The following is a 23,097-nucleotide window of genomic DNA, read 5'->3' on the forward strand; positions in this document are numbered from 1 at the left end:
AAGCCAGGGGCATATTCTGGCAGAGAGCAAAGTTGGGGAGTGAGAGGGGATGACATGCGGCAAAGGACCTCGGGTCGGATTCGAACCTGCGTCGGCCGCACGAAGGACCCAGCCTCTGTCGTGCGCTGTTTCGCTACCCCTGACCAGCCAATCAGACTGCTTTCTGTCACCAATACGAATGCCGATTCAAAGCCGCCGACAAAGGCAACTAGTGCCAACGGTGCGGGACACATTGCAAATACTAGAGCTACAGATGCCTAGACATGGCTGACAGCTGACTGTTGGCAGGATGTGTCTAATAGGTGTTTTTCAATAATATCGAATTTCGCAATATTTTTCACAATATCGAATAATTGTTAGAGTAATTTCTTTGGACCAATTCTATATCCTATCCATCTATCCATCTATCCATCTATCCATCTATGTATCTATATCTGATGACTGTGAATCTGACAACAGTATACAATAAATATAGATGCATATGGAGCCAGAGTGTGCAACGCATTTTTCTACTTAAGTTCACTCCCAGTCAGGGTCGGACTGGGACTAAAAAATGGCCCTGGACTTTAATACCCAGACCAGCCCACCTCAACCAGCCCGCGGTGCGGATATTCCGCAACCCCCGCCACATCAACGCACAAACAAAAGAGCAAGCCAAAATTTGGAGAGGGCAACAAAAAATGTGACGGTAACCTAAGCTTGCAGCGGAAATTTTGGGCTGTTTTTATAACATGTTGGTCATTTGAAGTCAGATTTAGAGGAATAGGCTATCTAATTTAAAAAAAATAATGCATTCCCAAAGTGGGCCGCTGCGGTTCACTATCTATTTTCTTTTTTTTTTTCTTCCCCTGGTCAAGCGGCCCACCAGCCCACCGGGATTTGTCCCGGTGCTCCCAATGGCCAGGCCGACTATGCACCCAGTGGTCCGCACCTTAACACAACCTTTGGTGTTCGACTGTGCCTTACTTTTCCTTTGATGTGAATCTGATAACAGCATCTGAAATAGATACCTTTTTTCAGTAGACTGCTGTCCATCTTTGAAGTTAAAAGGGTGATCCATAGACCAGTCAGTCTTCATCGACACACAGCTGGGCTCAGGGGAGTCTGCTCTCTCCTGCTGGATCCTGATAGAAACATTATGAACATCGTGAAGGTATCTGTGTTTTTAAGAAGAAGGCAATTTCAAGTTTTCATTAATCCTAAAGTACAGAGAAAATAATTACTTATTTTCTTAGTTTGACGTCCATCAGACCAATGGTTCTTGAGATAAACCACTTTTTGTGTTGACACTATGCCAAATTGCATGAAATTTGGCGATGCACTCCATCAGATTCCCCTAAGCGCACTCCCCAAGTTTAAAGTCGATTGGACGAACTGTTCTCGAGATAACCCGCTTTTTGTGTTTGCCAGTAGGTGGCGCTATGCCAAAAAGGTTCCATTTTTATTTTATTTTTTATTGTCACTCCATGGTACAAGTATCACGTGTGAAATTATTGTGCTGTGGAACCCGTTTACAACAGTACAAATATAACAGGGCATATGAGTGCAAAAACAACAAGAGACACAACAAGCAATAAGGCAGTATAGTGATAAGACAAGTCAGAGACAGTGGCATATTCACTGCACATAGGTGCACATGTCATGTGCATACTTTAGACGTGCTTAAACATTTTAAATTCGACGTATTTGACATACAGGTGCAAATAGCATATACCTTATTAAACATACAATTAAGCATTAGACATACGTAATGGTAGCAGCTACAGTACGGTACAGTACGGCTACTACACTATTTGTGTATGTTAAGGAGTCTCGTGGCCTGCGGGAAGAAACTGTTCCTCAAGCGATTTGTGCGTGCTTTTGGAACCCTGTATCTCCTCCCTGAGGGTAACAGGGAGAACAGGCTGTTGTGGGGATGGTTTGTGTCTTTGATGATCTTCAGGGACCTCCTGAGGCACCGCTGGTTATACAGTTCATGCAGTTCTGGCAACTCACATCCTGTTACGTGCTGGGCCGCGCATCTCACTCTCCGTAGCGCCCTGCGGTCCATGGTGGTACAGTTCCCCCAGGTGGTGAAGCAGCCAGTCAGCAGGCTTTCAATGGTGCCTCTGTAGAAGTCCCTTAGGATTTCGGGCCTTAGCCCAAATTTCTTCAGGCGCCTGAGTCCGTGTAGTTGCTGTTGGGCCTTTTTGACAACAGTGGCGGTGTGACCAGCCCAAGTCAGGTCCTGGTGGATGTTGACTCCCAGGTACTTGAAGCTGTCCACCCTTTCCACCACTGTGCCGTTGATGGTGATTGGGGTGTGTGCACATTTTTCTACTTAAGTTCACTCCCAGTCAGGGTCAGACTGGGACTAAAAAACGACGCAGTCTGTTCTCTCCTGCTGCATCCTGAGAGAAACACATTATTGACATTGATGTTGAAGGTATGTGTGTCTTCATGAAGAAGACAATTTCATCTTTTTCATTCTTGTTTATGTTCCAGGGCCGAATAATATCTGTTGAAACCATAACTGACAACTTCAGTGTTGCGCTGTCCCATTCAGCAGATCAACCGTTTGTCTTGGGGATTTTAATACACTAGATTATCAGGCGCAGCCTTCAACTAACCTGAGGATTTTTATTGTGACGAGAAAGAGAACAGATATACAGCCGCGATTTTTGAGAGAGAAGAAGATGGCGCCGGGAGAAGGCGACTCGCTAGGGAGCTCTAGTGACTTCATAGACAAATAGGCTTGTATTCCAGTGTAAACGCGTTTTGTTTTGATTTCGTTGCTTCGACTTGCTTTGTAAATATCTATTGTATATAACAGTGTAACTGAATAGTGTAGATAGTGGCGTCTTCGCACTTTTCTTTGCAAGAAACCGCGACGGCGGGGACCCGCTCTGCCCGCTTGTCCGCTCGCACGCAAAAAACAACAACAAACAACAGCCCCGCGCCCCCGCCATGGAGGCAGAGAACGGAGGCACGGACACCAGCGGATATAACATGGAAATCAGCGTCGGAATAAAATACAACAGGGACGCGCTGATCAAAATCAGGAAAGAACGGATATATCCCAACAGCAACTGGCAAGCTCCAGATCTTACGGATTTTCCTGAACTCAAAAAACAACGCTGGAGGAGGGGGAAGAGAGGGGGGCTTCTCGCCCGCTTGAGGAAGCGCGCGGATAAACCACCTCTCCCAAGCATACTGCTGGCAAATGTTCAATCGCTGGAGAATAAACTTTGTGAACTAAGAGCGCGTGCACAATACCAAAAAGACATAGCGCGATGCAATGTTCTGTGCCTAACGGAAACCTGGCTTACTCCTGACACAACGGACCACTCTATCGCGCTACCAGGATTCAGTGTATTCAGAGGAGACAGAAACGAACAATCCGGTAAGAAGAAGGGAGGGGGCGTATGTCTTATGATTAACGAAAACTGGTGTGTAAACACCACAGACATTGGGAAACACTGCTCAGCAGATCTTGAATATGTAATGGTACAATGCGTGCCGTTCTGGAGTCCGAGGGAATTCACGACAGTCACCATCATGGGTGTATACGTTCCTCCACAAGCGAACGTGACTGTCGCACTGAAAGAGCTGCAACGCGCCATCAGTGCACAGGAGACAAAACAACCCGAAATGGCCCTGGTGGTGACTGGGGATTTTAACAGGGCAAACCTGAGAGGCAGAATGCACACATTGTACCAGCACATTCACTTCCCCACGCGAGGCAGTAACACACTGGACAAATGTTACTCAAACATCCGACATGGCTACAAAGCCGTCCCTCGCCCCCCTTTCGGCAAATCGGACCACGCCTCCATCCTACTTGTACCCAGGTACCAACAAAAACTAAAAAGACAACCCCCAGCATTCCGAACCGCCCACTGCTGGTCAGACCAATCAGACGACATCCTGAGGGACTGCTTTGACCAAGTGGTGTGGGAGGAGTTCAAAGCTGCAGGAGACCTGGGCGAGTATGCAGATACGGTGTCATGCTTCATAAAGAAGTGCACCGACGACATAGTCCCCACAAAAAAAGTCAAAATAATGCCGAACCAAAAGCCTTGGGTCAACAGCGACGTCAGGGCTGCCCTTCACGCCAGGACCACCGCCTTCAGCTCTGGCACAACTGACCAATACAAGCAGGCACAATATGCCCTCCGGACCGCTATAAAAATAGCACGTAGAGATTATGGAAGGCAGCTGGAGTCAAAACTGGACACTAACAACCCCAGACACCTGTGGAGAGGGCTCCATGCTGCCACAGACTTCAAAGAGGTGAAACGACAGAACCCCAGCACGTCACCCACCCTACCGGACGAACTCAACGCGTTCTACGCTAGGTTCGACCCCTCTGCCAGAGCGCCTCCCCTCCTCCCCCCCCCCCTCTCCCCCTCTCCTCCCCCCCATCACCCCCCCCTCCCTCCTCCCCCCCACCCCCCCTCCTCTCCTCCCCCCCCACCTCTCCCCCCCCCATCACCCCTCTCCTCCCCTCCTCCCCCCCCTGCCACCTCTCCCCCCCCATCACCCCTCCCCCTCGCCGCCCCCCCACCACCCCTCCTCCTCTCCCCCCCCCAATCACCTCCCCTCCCCCCTTCCTCCCCCCCACCCCCATTCCTCCCCCCCACCCCCCGATCACCTCCCCTCCCCCCTTCCTCCCCCCCACCCCTCAGCACCCGCACCCCCCCCCATTCCCACCTAACCACCAACCCCACCCACCCTCCACCCCCCACAGACCGCCCCCTCACCATCACTGAGGATGAAGTGTGCCGGTCGTTCCTGCGTATCAACCCACGCAAGGCGGCCAGCCCGGACGGCATCCCTGGGCGGGTCCTCAAGGCCTGCGCCCACCAGCTGGCAGCCGTGTACACAGACATCTTCAACCAGTCCCTCTCCCTCCGACGAGTTCCCTCCTGCTTCAAGGCAGCAACAATCATCCCCATTCCCAAACAGCAAAAAGTGACCAGCCTCAATGACTGGCGCCCTATAGCCCTCACACCAATAGCCAGCAAGTGCCTTGAAAAGCTGGTCATATCAAAGATCCGTCCCACACTCCCCCCGGACCACGACCCGCTGCAGTTTGCATACCGCCCCAACAGGAGCACAGCGGATGCAGTGGCACACGTGCTCCACACCGCCCTGTCCCACCTGGAGGGGAAGGACACCTATGTGAGAATGCTGTTCGTGGACTACAGCTCAGCATTCAACACCATAGTACCCTCCAGGCTGGTAAGCAAACTCAGGGACCTGGGACTAAACACAGCGATGTGCGACTGGATCCTGGACTTCCTGACAGACCGCCGCCAGGTGGTGAGGGTGGGCAACCTCACCTCCTCCCCGCTGACCATCAGCATAGGAGCACCCCAGGGGTGCGTCTCCAGCCCCTTCTGGTACGACCTCTACACCCACGACTGCGTGGCGACTCAAACTTCAAACACCATCGTGAAGTTTGCAGACGACACAGCAGTCGTGGGGCTGATCTCGGGGGGCGACGAGACGGCCTACAGAGAGGAGGTGAGGGTCCTGGAACAATGGTGCCAGGACAACCACCTCTCTCTGAACGTCTCCAAGACCAAGGAGATCATTGTGGACTACAGGAGAGGGGGGGGCACACACCCCCCAATCACCATCAACGGCACAGTGGTGGAAAGGGTGGACAGCTTCAAGTACCTGGGAGTCAACATCCACCAGGACCTGACCTGGGCCGGCCACACCGCCACTGTTGTCAAAAAGGCCCAACAGCGAATACACGGACTCAGGCGCCTGAAGAAGTTTGGGCTAAGGAAAGAAATCCTCAGGGACTTCTACAGAGGCACCATTGAAAGCCTGCTGACTGGCTGCTTCACCGCCTGGTACGGGAACTGTACCACCATGGACCGCAGGGCGCTACGGAGGGTGAGGCGCGCGGCCCAGCACGTAACAGGAGACGAGTTGCCAGAACTGCACGAACTGTATAACCAGCGGTGCCTCAGGAGGTCCCTGAAGATCATCAAAGACACAAACCATCCCCACAACAGCCTGTTCTCCCTGCTACCCTCAGGGAGGAGATACAGGGTTCCAAAAACACGCACAAATCGCTTGAGGAACAGTTTCTTCCCGCAGGCCACGAGACTCCTAAATATGCACAAATAGTGCAGTAGTCGTACCGCAGTACCGTACTGCAGCTGCTACTATTACGGAAGCCTAACGTTTAATTGTAAATTTAAGTGTATGTTTAATAAGGTGCCTAACGTTTAATTGTAAATTTAAGTGTATGTTTAATAAGGTACATGCTATTTGCACATGTATGTATAAAACGTCGAATTTGGAATGTCTGAACACGTCTAACGTATGCACATGACATGTGCACCTATGTGCAATGAATATGCCACTGTCGTATAAGCCACCGACTTGTCTTATTGCTTATAAGATGCCTATTTATTATTGCCTATTGCTGTCTTATTGCTTATTGATGCCTATTTCTTATTGCCTATTACTTATTGCTTGTTGCCTATTTGTACTATGTCGTAAACGGAGTCCACTGCACAAGAATTTCACACGTGGTACTTGTACCATGGAGTGACAATAAAAATCTTGAATCTTGAATCTTGAATCTTGAGACGAAGTGAAACAGAGCAGAGCTGTGTGTGTGTGTGTGTGTGTGTGTGTGTGTGTGTGTGTGTGGCATCTAGACTTGCCAATGGAGCGTGACGTAGGGCTGCATCCCCCAAACGTTGTATGGCCCGGAACTCTCTCGCCGTACGACCTATGCATTTTTTTCACGCATACCCCTGCCTCGCCCACTGCCGGAGTCGGACTACCCCCATTGACTATGAATGGAGCGCGGGGGGGCCAATGCAAGTGTCAGATTGTGTCTGAATGGGCCCTAAATAATCTGTTTCGAGAACTCAATATCCTACAATTTGCTTATAAATGGCAAAGGGGGACAGAGGACACGCACTATGATGGATCAAATAGCCAGACACCTACAACAATCAAAAGCATTTTGAATTTTGATTGATTTGAGCTCAGCTTCTAACACTATGCAAATTGACACACATTTAGAACTCTTACTCCAGCCAGGTCACTATAATGTATGACATCATCAGTGGGACAGACAGAGCCCGAACTAACAGAGCCCCAGCTCCCATTTATACTGATGATTTGGGAGAAGCCAAAGACAAATTTACTTTCTTAGTAATGCTAACCAGTGGTGTAATGTAACTAAGTATAAATACTTAAGTACTGTACTTAAGTATTTTTTCTGAGTATCTGTACTTTACTTGAGTATTTATATTTATGTCAACTTTCACTTTTACTCCACTACATTTCCCAAATAAAATGGATACTTTTACTTACTTTAGATAGAAATATGGATTTTGATATCGCTATTATTCAATAAGTCGATATTGTAACATGTCATATTCAGGCGTTATGTAGACATCCAGACGGGAGACGTGTATAGTCTTATTGCAAGCTTTATTGACACTCTACTAGCTCCAATACTTCCGGTCCGTTCTCTATATGTTCCCCACATACACCCGTACATACCATACGTTCCTACACATATACCATCACTAAATCTCCCCCCTTTAGTTGAGTGTCAGACTTTCTTAAAATAGCTTATTTTGTTTTTACTGTACTTGTAAATAAACCTGAACAATGAATAGCAAACAGCCTTAGTAAAGATTCCAGTACACATCATACTTTCTTTACTTCTCCCCTCCTTTTCTTTTTTTTTTTTCTTTTTTTTTTTAGTAGTGCATACCGTCCACCTGTTACCATTATATCATCATAACAAAACATCTTCTGTAACCAATAACTCCTTTAAACCGACACTTGTGTGGTGTTTCTCTTTAAACTTTTTCTCTGTGACATTCATGTTTTTTTTTCATTGTGACATCTTTTTTTTTCTTTTCAAAACAAAGAACAATGTGAATGTCTTTCTTCTCTAGGGGTCAGGGTTGACTACCTGGGTCCCCAAAGCTGTGCAAGGTTTATTCTGCCTTGTGAAATACACCACAGCTTTTTCTACATAAGAATGGAGATTATAAATCCATCCTGTTCGGGGTTCGTATGGTCCGCCCCGACCTAGTCACCCTGGGAGTCTCTGGAACGACCCTGATGTGAGATCTGTTTCTCCTCAGACTCCCTGAAGGCAGGTCGATGTTGTATGACCTGGGTGTCTGGGCTGGACCACTGAGCGTCCCTGTGTCCCTTGTGTTCTTTACCCAGACCTTTTGTCCTGGTCTGAGCTCTTGTTTTGTCTGGGTGTTGTGTCTCTTGTTGAACCAGGAAGCTTGTTTCTGTTTTAATTCCTGATCTTTCATGCGGAAAGCCTGGAGATCAGGCCATCCTGGCTGTAGCTTCTCTTGACTGACGGGTAAGGGCGTCCTGATGTTGCGACCCATCAGCAGCTGTGCAGGGGATGATCTGTGTGCCAAGGGAGTGGCTCTGTACACCATGAGGGCCTTGTGTGGATCCTCCCCCTTTTTCAGGAGAGACTTCACAGTCCTCACAGCCCTTTCGGCCTCCCCATTGATTTGAGGATAGCGGGGGCTGCTGGTCGTGTGCGTGAAGTCGTAGTCTCTGGCGAAGGCTGCAAATTCTGTTGCTGAGAACTGGGGGCCATTGTCCGTAATAACAGTCGCTGGGACCCCATGTGCGAAAATAGCCTTCAACTTATCTGTCACATGGGCTGTGGTAGTGGAAGTGAGGTTAGCTACTTCTATGTAGCGCGAGAAGTAGTCAATTACCACTAGGTACATGGCACTGTTCCACTGGAAAAGGTCTGCCGCAACGCGCTGCCATGGCCTGTCGGGCAACTTTGTTGTCATCAGTGGCTCCTGTGCATTATGAGCCTCACGTGCACAGATCACACAGTTTTCCACTTTCTGTTTTGTTTAGTCATACCTGGCCACCATATGGACTGATGTGCTCTGGCGGTACATTTCGTCATGCCTTGGTGACCTTCATGTACTTTATTTATCATGTCCTCTTGCATGGTGACAGGGATGACGAGTCTGTCACCTTTCATGAGCAGGCCATCTGCAACCAGCAGGTCTTGGTGATACTGCCAGTATGGTTGAAGTTCAGGCCGAAGACCCTTTCTAGTTGCAGGCCACCCTAATTGCACCATGTTTTTCAGTCTCTTACATATTTCATCTGTGTCCTCTGCGGACCTAATCTGTGCCAGCCTCGCCTCTGATGCCGGCAAGTGCTCCACTATGTAGTCAATGGACACACTCACATCCTGCTCCAGCTGCATGTCCTCTGCTGTGGGCGGGTCTCGGATCGGCGCCCTGGACAGTGCATCCGCTGTGATCAGTTTCTTTCCAGGCACATGTTCAATTTTGTACGTGAAGCGAAGCAGGCGCAATCTGAATCTCAGGATACGAGGTGGCAAATCATCTAGCGCTCTGCTGCCCAGCAGGGAAATGAGAGGCTTGTGATCAGTTTGTATGAGAAAGTCCATGCCGACCAAGTATGTCTGGAAACGCTCACAGGCCCAGGTCAGCGCGAGCGCCTCTTTCTCTATCTGAGCGTATCTGCGCTCCGTTTCTGTCATGCTGCGTGAAATAAAGGCGACTGGGCGCCAGTCTCCAGATGGTTGCTTTTGACACAAAACCCCCCCTAGCCCAAAGGAGGAAGCGTCCGCTGCAACTTTTGTCTCTCTGTTGACGCAGTACTGCGCTAGAACAGTGGGTGAGCTCAGTTCCTGATGCAGCTCGTCGAAAGCTTTCTGCTGTAAGCTCCCCCACACCCAGTCTGTGTCTGTCTTGAGCAGCTCTCGTAGTGGCTGTGTGAGGTCAGAGATACGTGGAGATAACTTTGCCACATAGTTAACCAGGCCCACAAACCTTTTCACGTCTGCTGCATCTTCAGGCGCAGGCATTTCTTTGATTGCCTTGATTTTTCCTGGGTCTGCCTCAATGCCCTGTGCACTGACAACGTGGCCCAGGAACACGACCCTGTCCATTGCAAACTGACATTTGTCATTGTTGAGTGTCAGCCCCTCCTCCTGGAGCCACCTCAACACTCTGTGCAGTCTGAGGTCATGTTCTTCTTGAGTTGACCCGAAAACGAGAATGTCGTCTGCGTGACACACGTTTCCTTCCAGCCCTGTCAGCATCTGAGTTAGCCGCTTTTGAAAGTGTTTGCGTGCCGATGAAATCCCGAACGGCAGTCTCTTGTAACAGTATCGGCCGAAAGGGGTGATAAACGTGGTCAGCGGTACTGAATCTGGATGTAGTGGCACCTGCCAGAACCCTGCTGTGGCATCCGGCTTTGTAAAAAGCGTTGCACCTGCGAGCTTGGCCAGGTTTTCGTTGACAGCAGGCAAGATGTGTCTTTCTCGGCAGATGTACTCATTCAGATGAGTCATGTCGGAGCAGATCCTGATCTTTCCTTTGGGCTTTGGCGCCACAACCATCCCTGCGCACCACTCTGTGGGCTCTTCTATGGGCACAATCACTCCCATTTTTTGCATTCTCTCGAGTTCCTCTTTAACTTTGTCATATAAAGGCAGAGGTACATGTCGTGGCAGCGACAACGCATAGGGCTTTGTGTCCTTTTGCAGCTTAAAGGACGGCTTTACCGTGGGGAATATGAATATATATTCAATCTCACGCCCCTAAGGTTTTAGAATCCGTTGAAATTTTTGAAATTGGAGCTTCACTGCCTGACAGTGAAGGCATCTCTCACATTTTTAGGGAAGCCGGATGACGCGTTACGCGTCACCCGGCTTCCCTCCCCGCTTGCGGAACTTGAGCGCCTATGAACTACAAGTCTTGTGAGCCATGGTCCCGCCTCCCGAGGTCCTCCACGCCCCTTCACAACTCTTGTACCAAAACAAAAGGCAGCCATTTTTCTTCCCCGCATCGGCAGACTGCTACGCTAGCTAACTTAGCTGCTCCTGAACCATGGCTGAAGCAAACTTATCAGATGAAATTGAATCTGAAATAGAGTCTGATATGGATGAAGACGATTTTGATAGTGTGCTAATAAACTCTGACATTCAGGGCTACTTATATGAGCCAGAATACAGTGCAGAGGAATTGCTCCGTATGGAAGCTGAAGAAATACAGGAGGACAAGGCAGGCTCCCCGCCAAGCCCACGACCACCCCGAGCGGGTGATAACTTTTGGTGTCGATGCCGAAAATGTGGACCTATGCAGACAGAAGAGGAGTCGCTATGCTGCAGCGAATTTCACAGAGGCCAATTTCTTCTCGAAGAAGTGCCAGCATACGCGGCGGACGGAGGAGAGGGATGTCTAACCATGCATCCAAGTTTTGTTCCGCTTATGGATCGCTGGGTATTGGAAACCTTCTTCCTGACACCGCGGGTCAACTGGAAAAGACAACCCAGACCAGCAGGAGCAGACGGGCGATTGAGCATCGAGTAAGTATTGTACGCTAATACATAACAGCCTTTGTATTATGCCAGTTCAAGACAGTCGATGTATTTCGATCCATAAAATAGATAAGGCGAAGATAGCAGTAGAAACTGATTGAGCGTATATCAAACCGAACTAGTATCACAAAACATATGTGCGGATTATAAATATGCCGAATAGAATAGTGGCCTCTGGGCACTAATTAAAAACTATGTGATGTTATTCTGAGCAATACAACGATACGTGTAACAATACGTCACTATACTGTTTTGGTGTTTGTGTTCTAACGTTAGTCTCGATATAGTAGTAGGTTACGAAGAGAAATATGTAAACGGATGGACGGCTGTTTCAGAAAGAGATAGCCTACAGCCATTCCTTTGTTCTTGAGGGAGCGATGGAGGACACATAGTTTTGTGTCCTTTTAAATGTACTATGTTTGAAGACATCCCTATTTTTTACAGTTTCATGTCTCTATGTTTTAGAATTAGGCTACATATTTAGTTCTGCTGCATCGGAATTGCCCCCGGGGGGATAAATAAAATCTCTACTCTACTGTACTACTCTCAGCAATAGATTTAGGATTATACTATTTATCTGAACATTTTGTATCTAACGTCTACCACCAAACGTTACCCTGCAAATAGGCTTACCGTTCTAATCTTGCTATTTGTGTGTGTTTCTTTCTTGCAGTCAGTGTCGCCTGACAGGCTATCGCCATTTCCTAGAATGGGTCCTGAGAGGCGAAAGACTTGGACGGTTTCATCGTATAGTGTTGCCAGCGTGTGTTGTGCAGGCGATCAGAGGCATGTACCCCGCAAATGATGGACAATACCGTGGCTTCCAGGACACTAATGTTGCAATCGCAGAACTCTTTCAATAAGAGATCCAAGGGCATCCATTTAACTTTTATAGTAGGCTATAACATGGTAAATGTCATCACAACAGCTATTGGAAATTTGAACAACGCTATTTGGACATCCACTATTCATGTCACATCTTGTTTACATAGGCTAATGTCACTATGTTCATTAAAATTTGAAATATATTTTTCACATCTAATGTCTTTATTTGTTCCTTTTGAAATTTCACTGAATGTAGAAATATAAATCCTACTGCATCGTACAATCCCCAAAGGTATCCATTTTTAAAGACAGTGGTTCTATAACTTTTTCATCAAAAGCAAAATATGGAATGGCTCTCAGACCTAGTAATCTGCTCAGATGTCTCTATTGCATTAGTAAAAAGACTAACGGAACGAAAAATAAATCTGTAACATTTATACAGGGACTCAGAAGGTACGGATTTTTGGATGACTATATATTTTGGTCATCTGTATTTTCTCCTATTATACTGTCTCATATAGCATATTTTAATAGCCAACTCCTATAATTACTAGAAATCCCACTATTATAGATCTATCTATTTTAGAGCTAGCTGACATTCTTGTAGTGTGTGCCATAGATTTGTTGTCATTATTTTGACGCATTAGTATCTTTCTGCATTTATCGTTCGATTACTATTATAACTCTCGATCCCCCCCCCCCCCCCCCCCCCCCCCACACACACCTATCACCCATCCCCATCCCAGGCAGTGAGCTGTACAATGGAGAGGGGAAGGCGGGCAGGCAGCAGCACTATCCAATGGGCCGATGTGAGGGAGTTAGCCTAACTCCTGCTTTGTCCCAACTTACTGAGCTACTCCAGAGCACAATATGACTGAAGTGTGATGGGAAGTGCTCTAACCAATAAAATGATTTTTTTATTATCAAATGTACAGAGAGAGGGCATGAACATGATACCTGCTAAATCCTGGAGTGTGAAATGTGAGAAGGGCATACATGTAACTAGTTAGCACCCTTGTCACAGAGAACTTTGCAAGAAATACCTTTGTAAGGGTTGCCAAATATGCTAAATAAAAACAGATAAAATGTGTGCATTGCAGCTAACGACATGTAGTTGTCCATTTGTATTGCAAACATCCTCAAGTAAATCTACAACTGATATTTTAAAAAAGGCTGTATATTTCGAGTTTACACCAGTCACATAGAGCAGCGATTCGCAAGCAGGGGTACGTGTACCCCTAGGGGTACTTGAGCTGCTTGCAGGGGGTACCTGGAATGATTGGGGAATACAATTTACCTACAAAATGATACAGAAATATATATATATTCCAAGTTTTTTCATAAGCCCATTGTTAAAATGTGATGTCTGTGCCGCATTTTTTCTGCTACTGATAATGACCAAAAAACAACTAAAAAGTCCAAACACCGGCAGTTCAGTGAAACATATGTTTTGTATAGATTTACTTGTATGTAATGATCAACACGCATGAGTGAGGGGTACTATTGTCATGGAGAAACAGCTGAAGGGGTAGATAAGACAAAAGAGGTTGGGGAACACTGCACTAGGTCACAAATCTATTAGTGTTACACCAGATTGTGTGGAAAACACAGCCCTTTTAAAGATAGTTTAAATTCAAGTATATCCATAACCTAGAAAACAACTAAAATCTAGCAGTGAAATGGAAAATTAAAAAGAATAAAATGTCCACTGCAGCTACGAATGGAGCTGTAGATTTTCATTTTAAACCCCCTCAGGTAAAAGCTACAGGGCCCTAAGTCACTATTATAAAGTTTAAAATGTTGACTGACAACTCCCATCCTCAGAGCGCAAAAGACTCGGCTAAAAAGCCTCAAACACGTTAGTATACACCAAAGTAGAGCCGGGTTAAAAGACCACGAAAAACAAAGTTTAAAAAATAACAATGTTTATTTTTGAAAATATGCCCCAAAGTCCATCCACGCCGTCGTATCCACTGGTCCGCCTGTCCTCCTTCCTGTTCTGGTCCACGCTGCCCTGGGGGGGGGGGGGGACAAGAACATAGAGTCAACGTACAGGCCCACAAAACACTCAGAATAGTAGTCAATGTTTCACTGCACTGACACTGCACACTAATCAAAATCTGAACACGGAGGTATTAGGCTTTTGTGCCCTGCACTGCACTCAAGACAGGCTAGACTTTAAATTGGCGGGGGAGATCAACTACAAATCCAACTATATTAGAGTAATATAATTACGTCTAACAATATGGGTATCAGTGTCAATTAAAAACAGGGGGGAGCGGGTACTGACCTCAAAGAGGGGTGAGCCGTAACTTCAACCCTCAGCCGCGGTTGAACAGTCTGCACGTTGTCCCACTGAGGCTGGTCTGCTCCCATCAGACACGTCACCGCCTGGGGGGCACAAGAGACACCGCCAATCTTCTGTACATAAACCACACACTATCCCACACTCGCCTTGCACCGCACCCGGCCTATCTGTGTATCAGCCGCAATGATGGTAAACTACTCACAATTATCCTGGGCAGGAACGTCATCCCCCTATCGAGCCTGGCTGGAGTTGTAGAGGAGAACGGATACTACTCTGCTGCGCTTCTGGTGCTCTCGGCATGTCGGTAGTCACGGCTGGGTCGGCTTGGTCTCCCCTCGGTCGGCTCTCTCTCTCGCTCCGGATGCCGCGTCGGCTGTATCTCCCTCCAGTCTCTGCTTGGCTTGGTTCGTTCTCTCCATAGTCTTAGAGGAGGAATGGCAGCTTGGAAGAGGCCCATCTCCCCAGTCTGGGCTAGGTGGAGCAGCTTCGGAGCCTTCCCTCTCTCATTCATTCAGGGTGAATCAGATCACGTTGTTCCAAGTCAAAAGATAAAATCTAACATGAAAACTGGCCCCATCACATGAAGACGAAAAGGATTATAAAAAAAGTCTGTATAGTTCTGTGTGATTGGGACTGCGGTCACAGCAGCCTCCAAAGTTTGTGGTAAAAGGTGGGGACATAGCCATAATTAAGGTCAAGTGTCAGATGTCCCATGAGCAACTGCATGTCACTGCTGTAGAAAGCGGGGTCGGAAATGTTGGATTGCTTGTGCCAGGGGAGGCTTGGGGATTCCCGCAATGTTTGCCGGTAGTTCCGGCTGGGGCAGGGCCAGGGATGATGTTGGGGCCTTATAGGCTATGGCCGGGTCCCGTCGCATCTCCATGACAATATCGATGAACGCCCCAATGAATTGTTTTGTGTGAGGAACGAAGACCTTCTTCAAAACAAACCGTTTTGACTTTTTGTCGTACCTCTGTTCAAAACGTGGCTCGCCTGCAAGAGGAGCACATATAAATAAGAATGTTAGAATCTGTAGATGCAGATCTGAACGACTCTAGGTTCACTCATGAATCGGATGATGTCATATCGAAAATTAGAAAATTTAAAGACAGGAAAACTAAAGCTAGCTTGAGCAACCTACCACATACAATTATTACATGCTTCTAATACACCAGACCCACAAAGTAAACATTTTGGTGGAACATGGCAAGATAGTCAGTTTATGTAATTTGTCTTTTTCATTTGAAGAGAGTGTAGAAAACATATAAACACACCTGTCTTGGTCGTGGCTTGCTTCCGCTTCACAATGTTTTCATTGTGCTCCAGGATGGCCAGATGCACGCGTTCCTTCATCCCCCCGTATGAGAACCCCAGCCGTTTTGGGACATATTTGAGGAGAGCACTGTGGAAGACTTCCAATGGACCTATTTGGAGAAGGATAAAAAGGTGGAAAGAACACAAAAAATGAAACTATGATCATTCAGGAATACATTGTCAATGTCAACAAGCCTCCAAGGACAAATGTAGACTCACCAGTATGTTTGAACATGGCCATCTGTTCCAAGTCACCGATCAGTCTTTTGTTCTGCACGAGTCCTGACAGTTCCAGATAAGCATCAGAATCACTCTTCAACCACACTCTCTTCTTTTGGTCTCTGGCGGACAGACGTGCATGACGACACTGGTCCTGCTCTCCGTTTTCTGTCCATTCGTGAACACCACGCACATGATATAGGATGGAGGCCCACCGGCGTTGTAAGTCCTGGAAGAAACCATAATTATTGACAATGACCACACTAGAAAGTAATTTGGTCAAACATCTCCAGTATATCAACACAGCAGAAGAAATGTAATATTACAGCTTGGATTGATCACTTACCTCTTCCACACCATTGCACGTTCCACAGGAAAACCACATATGGTTAGTAATTGACCTATGAAAGAAATAATTATTAATAATCTGGACATGTTATTTTTGGATATTTTGTGTTAGCCTGCCTCTATGACCACCCACCTGGACCATGCGACGAGAGCCTCGTTGCTCCGTCTTTTGCCCTTGGTCAACAACTTCTTTCTGAAACCTGTGATGAAAATAGCATTTATTTGGTCAGACATGTTTTTAACATAGGTTTTAGCGAAGTTGTACTCTATCAGGAAATTGATACCCGTTAACACTAAAAACAATTTACCTTTGGCGGTATGCCAGACGTCAAACTGATGGTTGATGTCCGGATATTCATCCCTCATGATTTTCCTAATGGATGAGGAGCGGTCGGTGGTCATCACGGCCACATGCAAGCCTTCATCCAGGATCTTTTCCACACCCCTTCTGAAACCTAGTGGCTCCATTGCAACAGAGCTGGTTGCCTCGGTAACCTACAAAGTAAATGTTAGAAGTTAGTACAATTTAATCCATTTTCGTCTAGCTTTTCCAAATCACATCTCAAATTACAAGTCGATAATTTACCTGCACAAGTTTGGTGTGGATTATTTCCTTTGTGCTGTCAAGCATAAAGGTGTAATGGCAGTACTTAGCGCTGAACCCAGGGGTGTCACACCTTCCATCACCCAATAAGTGTGGCAGCGTCCCATCTTCTTGTCTCAGGAAAATGTTGGCCATGATCTTTTGTCTCTCTTGGCCATACAAAACCTCGACAGCAGGGTGTAGATAGGCCTTCTGGATCTGGTAATAGGAGGCCTGGGAAATCATTTGGAGATTCATGGTTTGACACCAGTCTGACAGTTCAGTGTATGTGCCTCCTCTGGACAACACGGATGCTGCTGCGAGGAGATTAACTTCCGCCTGCTCCCTCACATCTGGCGATGACGACCATGTCCCAGAGTGCATGCCAAGACATTCCCACTTCACTCTCACCTGGGCCCCAGAGTGATGCCATGACGTCGCTGTAATAGGTTTCCCGCATTCCTGACAAAACTTGAAAAGCCCCATGAGTCTAGACTTATAGACAATGTACCTTTTGTCATGCCAGTTTCTGATCATGTCCTCATCTGATGATGATGATGATGTGGGGATAAAAGTTGATTCAGGCTGGTAAGTGGAGTCAAGCGCTCCCCCACACTCTGTGCTGACGAAACTGCTGTCATGTTCCAACGGCGTACCGGGGCAGAAAGGCTATAAAGAAATATAGATATATATATTGAGAAATTGTATAGGTGAAATTAACATTACCACATAGAAGCGTTTCGAAGTTACTTGGACATTACGCCAATTCGAAATATAAAGTATATAATTGTTACAGGCAGAATGTGTAAGTAACATCTTTGCTAACTATTCTTGGGTTAACTTGCCTACTGGTACCTCAGATACTTACAGTTTGCCTTGAGGCTGCTATGGGAGATTGTAGAAGATCAGATGGAATGTTTTTGAAAGGTGTAGACGTGCTGGCTCCACCAGTGTTCTGTAACAACAAAAACCATAGAGTTAGGATTTAGGAATACAGCATGGATTACCGCCAGACAAAACTGTATTTGGAGAGAATCCCCCAAAAATGGCCTACAACATATTCAGTCTGAATGCACAGTAGGACGGCTGCAGACAGAGTTGCTATCATTTCACCTCCTCTTGGATGGGTCATTTTGATGCACTGTTATTGAGGTTGCTAGGCTACACGTTTGAGTTGTTTACGACCATTGACTTGATAATCGATCCCTGCGTTTTTGCACTCAGAAGAAATCCCCTTTCTTCAAATTTACACACACACACAGCCCAGCCCCCCTCCCCCACACACACCTTTGCTAACTATTGTTCGATTAACTTGTCTGCTGGTAATTCAGATACTTACAGATTTGCTGGAGGCTGCAATGGGAGAATGGAGTTGATCAGCTGGAATGATTTTCAAAGGTGTAGACGTGCTGGGTCCACCCCCAGTGTTCTGTAACAACAAATATGATGGTTTACAGCCGCACAAAACTGTATTTGCAGAGAATCCCCCAAAAATGGCCTATCCAATGTTCAGTCTGAATGCACAGTAGGATGGCTGCAGACATAGTAGCTATAATTTCACCTCCTCTGGATGGTTCATTTGGATGCACTTTAATAGAGGTTGCTAGGCTACACGTTTCAGTGGTTTAAGACCATTGACTTGAGAATCGATCCATGCGTTTTTGCACTCAGAAGAAATCCCCTTTGTTCAAATTTACACACACACACACACAGCCCCCCCTCCCCCACACACACCTGGAGATGAGCCCAGCCACTCGCTGCCCCCCCCCCCCCCCCTTTGTGTTCTTTCCCCAACAAAACGCAGATGTTATCGCTACAAACCTTTGAATAAATGGCATTTGGAGAGACTCTAGCGGCTTAGCTTGTAAGTTACTGTAAGGGTAAAAAACAGCCCAACCGACAATGTACACATATATAGCCTACCTCTTCGTTTGTTTGTGCAGCTTGTAGCTCAGGACTAGAAAGGATTTCTTCCATTGACGCTAATGGCACGCTGGTTGGACTTTGGGGCCGTGTCGACTGCGAAGCCTCGGGCGCAGGGTTCTGAAATGTCACAATAAAATATAACGTTATAGTGTAAGCCTATATTCTTTTTAATTGATTTGATCTACAAACACAGTTTGTATACTACTTGGATACGTTAGTTAGATGTGCTTACCAGACGACGCCGTTTCGGCTCTGGGACAGCGCGAGAAGGCCCTGGTGCTTCTTCATCCAAGTTTAGTGAAGGAATTGCAGTTTCCCTCAGTTTCCTCCTAGGCGGGGCTGCATCTGGTCCTAGGTAATTCGGTTCATAGTCGTCCTCTTTGAAATGGCGATTGCAAACTCTCAGGTTAGGGTTAGTTGAAACAGTGTTCTCAGCGGATTTCAACGCGCTCAGCCACTGTTTTCTGCGCTCGGGGTCTTGCGGTAAGCGATGCGACATAAGCGCGTTGCCTGGTAGCTCTGCTGCTCGCCTCTTCTTCGCCGTGCACGATTTCACTCCGCATTTTAGTACCATTATTGTGTCTCAACAAACACGTCTACTCACGTTGATTCACAAGTTAGGTCTCTCTCCCGGCTATTTTTCGTCTAGATCAACGTTGAATCACTGCGAGCCGCCCATTGGTCAAGCGTGCATGGTGGGCGTGGAAACGAAGGCCACGCGAGCCCAGTGCATTGTGGGAAATGTAGTATTTCGGGTGCCCGCACCCGCCCCTCCCCTCCCCTCCACCCCCCCCCCCCCCCACACACACACACACACAGAGTGGATTTTGGGTGATATCTCTGGCGGGAAACAACCAATTTCAAAAATTTCAACGGATTCTAAAACCTTAGGGGCGTGAGATTTAATATATATTCATATTCCCCACGGTAAAGCCGTCCTTTAATTATGTACTCTCTTTTCAGGCAGCCCAGCCCTGTGAAGACTTTGGGGTACAGCTCTCTCATGTCAGCCTCCAGCTCCACAACACCGTCAACTGGGTAGAGAAGCCTGAGTGCTGTGATTGCTGGAAAGCCAAGCAGAGGAGTACCTAGCTTTTGTATCACATATACTGTTTGTGTCGCTGTCCTGTCTTTATATTCCTAAAAACGATTTCCTCTGGTGTGATATTTGTTCCCCACTCACTGTGTCATCAATACTGCATCACATACATGCAAATAAATCCAGGCAGAGTCCAGGTGTAACATCAATGATTGTATTGTATAATGTTTTTCTGGCAGGGGGTTACAGAGCAGGCCGACAGGACAAATAGGCTACATATTGATGTTGCTTTGACTGATGGTTAACATGTTTGTTTACAAGAACGCATGACAATCAGATCAAACAAAGGGATTTGAGGGGGCGCGCAAACACAGCAGCCGCCTCCTCCTCTCCATTCAGGGTGTGTTACGCGCGCCCCCGCGTATCCAAGCACCTTATGACACCTGGATTGCGTGGGTGCGCATTGGAGAGCCGCGGGAGAAGGGCAATCAGCGCTGACGCGCATTGAATAGCCGCGGGAGAAGGGCAATCAGCGCTGACGCGCATTGGATTGCCGCGGAGAAAGCAGACTGAATGGATGAATTCTTCACAGCCGCCCCCAGATTAGCTGGCTAAGATGTTAGTCAAGGTCGAGGTGGTGCCACAGCAGAGTTGTCATCTTCCGGAATAGCTGGCAACTGGATCAGCCTCGCTACAGGCCTCAGGTAGGTTTTGCCCTTTACCATGACCTCAGCAGTCCGGACCCGTTGGTCTCTACTCCGGATTATCTTGGTGATCCGCCCCACGGGCCAAAGAGCTCGAGGCAATTGAGGGTCTATGATCATGACCACCTTGTCCTCTGCCAAGTCTTCCACAGGTACCTTCCATTTTCTGCGCTCCTGTAGAGTGGGAAGATAGCGTCTGATGAACTGCGCCCAGAAATGGTCGGCTACGATTTGGCAGTGACGCCAGCGGCGCATGGTGAGTGGTTCCGGGGCATAGATCGCTTGAGGTAGAGAGGCATCCCGCCGCCCCATGAGGAGCATATTGGGGGTTACGGGGTCTGGATCGGCCACATCCGATGACACGTAACCCAGGGGCTTGGTATTAAGGATGCCTTCAACCTCTATTAGTAGCGTCAACAGGAAGTCCTCCGAAACGGTTAGACCTTTGACCACTACTTGAAGGGCTGCTTTGGTTGACCGGATCTCACGCTCCCATGCACCTCCGAAGTGTGGAGCATTAGGAGGATTGAGCTTGAATTTGATCTGGTATGACCGGAGTTGTTCTTGGAGCTGCTCATCCATGGCAACAAAAGCCTCACGTAGCTCTCTCTGGGCTCCTCTGAAGTTGGTTCCTCTGTCCGACAGGATTTCATGAGGAGTTCCTCTTCTTGGGATAAATCTCCGTAGGGACAGAAGGAAGGCATCTACGTTCAGGCCATTCAGTAGATCCAGGTGGACAGCTCGAGTGGTCATGCACTTATAGATGATCCCCCAGTGCTTTTCCAGACGTCTACCGATCTTCACAGTGAGTGGCCCGAAGCAGTCCACTCCTGTGGAGTAAAAAGGCGGCTGGTATAGGCGGAGCCGTGATGGAGGTAAGTCTGCCATCAAAGGAACACGGGGCTCTGCTTTCCACCTCTGGCAATCGGTGCAGCTCCTCTGGTGTTTCTTCACAGCCTGTCTCCCTCTCAAAATCCAGTACTGCCGACGCAGTTCGGCAAAGACCCGGTCAGCTCCTGGATGGAGAAGGCGACGGTCTGTGTCCTGGATGAGGAGTTTGGAGACAGAGTGTTGAGGATCCAACACGATCGGATGCACATCAAGAGGGCAGATGGTGTCAAGATTCCTCAGACGACCTCCAACTCGAAGCAGATGCGTGGAAGGATCAAAGAAAGGAGCCAGGGAACTGATTCGGCTACTCGTAGGGATAGCCTGACCAGCCTTGAGGGCTTTTACCTCTTCAGGAAAGGTCTCCTCCTGGCTGGTGCGTAGCAGACACCTCTCAGCTTCCTTAAAGTCAGAGTCAGCAGAATCAGGACCACCTTCGGCCGCCCCCTGTAGGACCTTGTGCATTTCCAACACAAGCTCTTTCCAGTTGCTGTACTGTGAAGAATCTGGCAGCTGTTGTAAACAGGTAAGACTGCAGAAGGTGGACCTTTTCAGCTCGGTGATCTCCTCCTTTCCAGGAACATGCAGGACTGGCCACCGATCCGAGGGACCTTGGAGGAAGAGGGGACCGCATCTCCAACGGCTTGATGTTGCTAGCTCGGCTAATGTCTTGCCGCGAGTGATGTCGTCGGCCGGGTTGCTTGCAGAGTCTACGTACCTCCATGCTTGTGAATTGGTGAGCTCTTGTATCTCCGCAACTCGGGTGCCTACAAATACTTTGTAGCGACAAGACTCAGAGTTGAGCCAGTGCAGAACAGTGGAAGAGTCGGTCCACAAGTAGGTGCACTGTAATGCCAGCGTGAGTTCTCGCTCCAGAAGGGAGGCCAGCTGAGCTCCGGTGAGGGCTGCACATAGCTCAAGACGTGGGATAGAGAGCTGCTTCTTTGGAGCTACTCTGGAACGAGCCATCACAAATGAGGTACTGACCTTGCCCGCCGACTGGACAGAGAGGTATGCAACACAGCCGTATGCCACCTCAGATGCATCACAGAAGACATGCAGGTCATACACTGTGTTTTCTTCTGAGAGTGGTGGAGGAAAGTAGGATCGCGGTAGTGTGATGGCTGTGAGGTCAGGCAGTTCATGTTCCCAAGATTCCCAGACGGTGAGAAGATCAGGGGGAATGTTAGGGTCATCCCAGCCACGTTTCTTGGCCCACAGCTGTTGTACAATGACCTTGGCCCGGGTGGTAAAAGGGATGATATAGCCCAGAGGATCGTATTGGCTGGCAAGGACCTTGTAAATATGCCGCAGTGTGGTCGGATGACTCTCAGGGGACCGGCTCTTGTACCCAAGGACATCCAGAAGGCAGTTCCAACGTAGGCCAAGAGCTGGCTCCTGGGGTTCAGTGTGGTTCTGCATGAGCCACAACTCCGTAGCAGCCGACCTTGCGGTGGAGGGCAGATGAGCAACCACTGTAGGTTGGTTACTTGCCCACTGACGGATGTCGAACCCTCCGGAGGCGAGAAGTGGCCGCATCCTGTCAATCAGGTCCTT

The 23,097-nt window shown here is 47.9% G+C and overlaps 1 protein-coding gene across 1 annotated transcript in view; it reads right to left on the reverse strand.

Moving 5' to 3' along the window:
* The window catches only part of LOC310800779 (uncharacterized protein), a gene marked incomplete at both ends in the record, with an annotated part of 100,083 nt that extends 89,678 nt beyond the window's left edge, over positions 1–10,405 (reverse strand). Inside the window, 2 exons of the mRNA XM_083664703.1 lie at positions 8,065–8,819; positions 8,954–10,405. Of these exons, the coding sequence (XP_083520829.1) occupies positions 8,065–8,819; positions 8,954–10,405 (2,207 nt within the window). The remainder of the gene's footprint in view (positions 1–8,064; positions 8,820–8,953) is intronic.
* Between the last annotated feature and the right edge of the window lie 12,692 nt (positions 10,406–23,097).

This window comes from Poromitra crassiceps (genome assembly GCF_964638095.1).
Source record: "Poromitra crassiceps genome assembly, contig: HAP1_SCAFFOLD_69, whole genome shotgun sequence".
In the NCBI taxonomy this organism is placed as follows: domain Eukaryota; kingdom Metazoa; phylum Chordata; class Actinopteri; order Beryciformes; family Melamphaidae; genus Poromitra; species Poromitra crassiceps.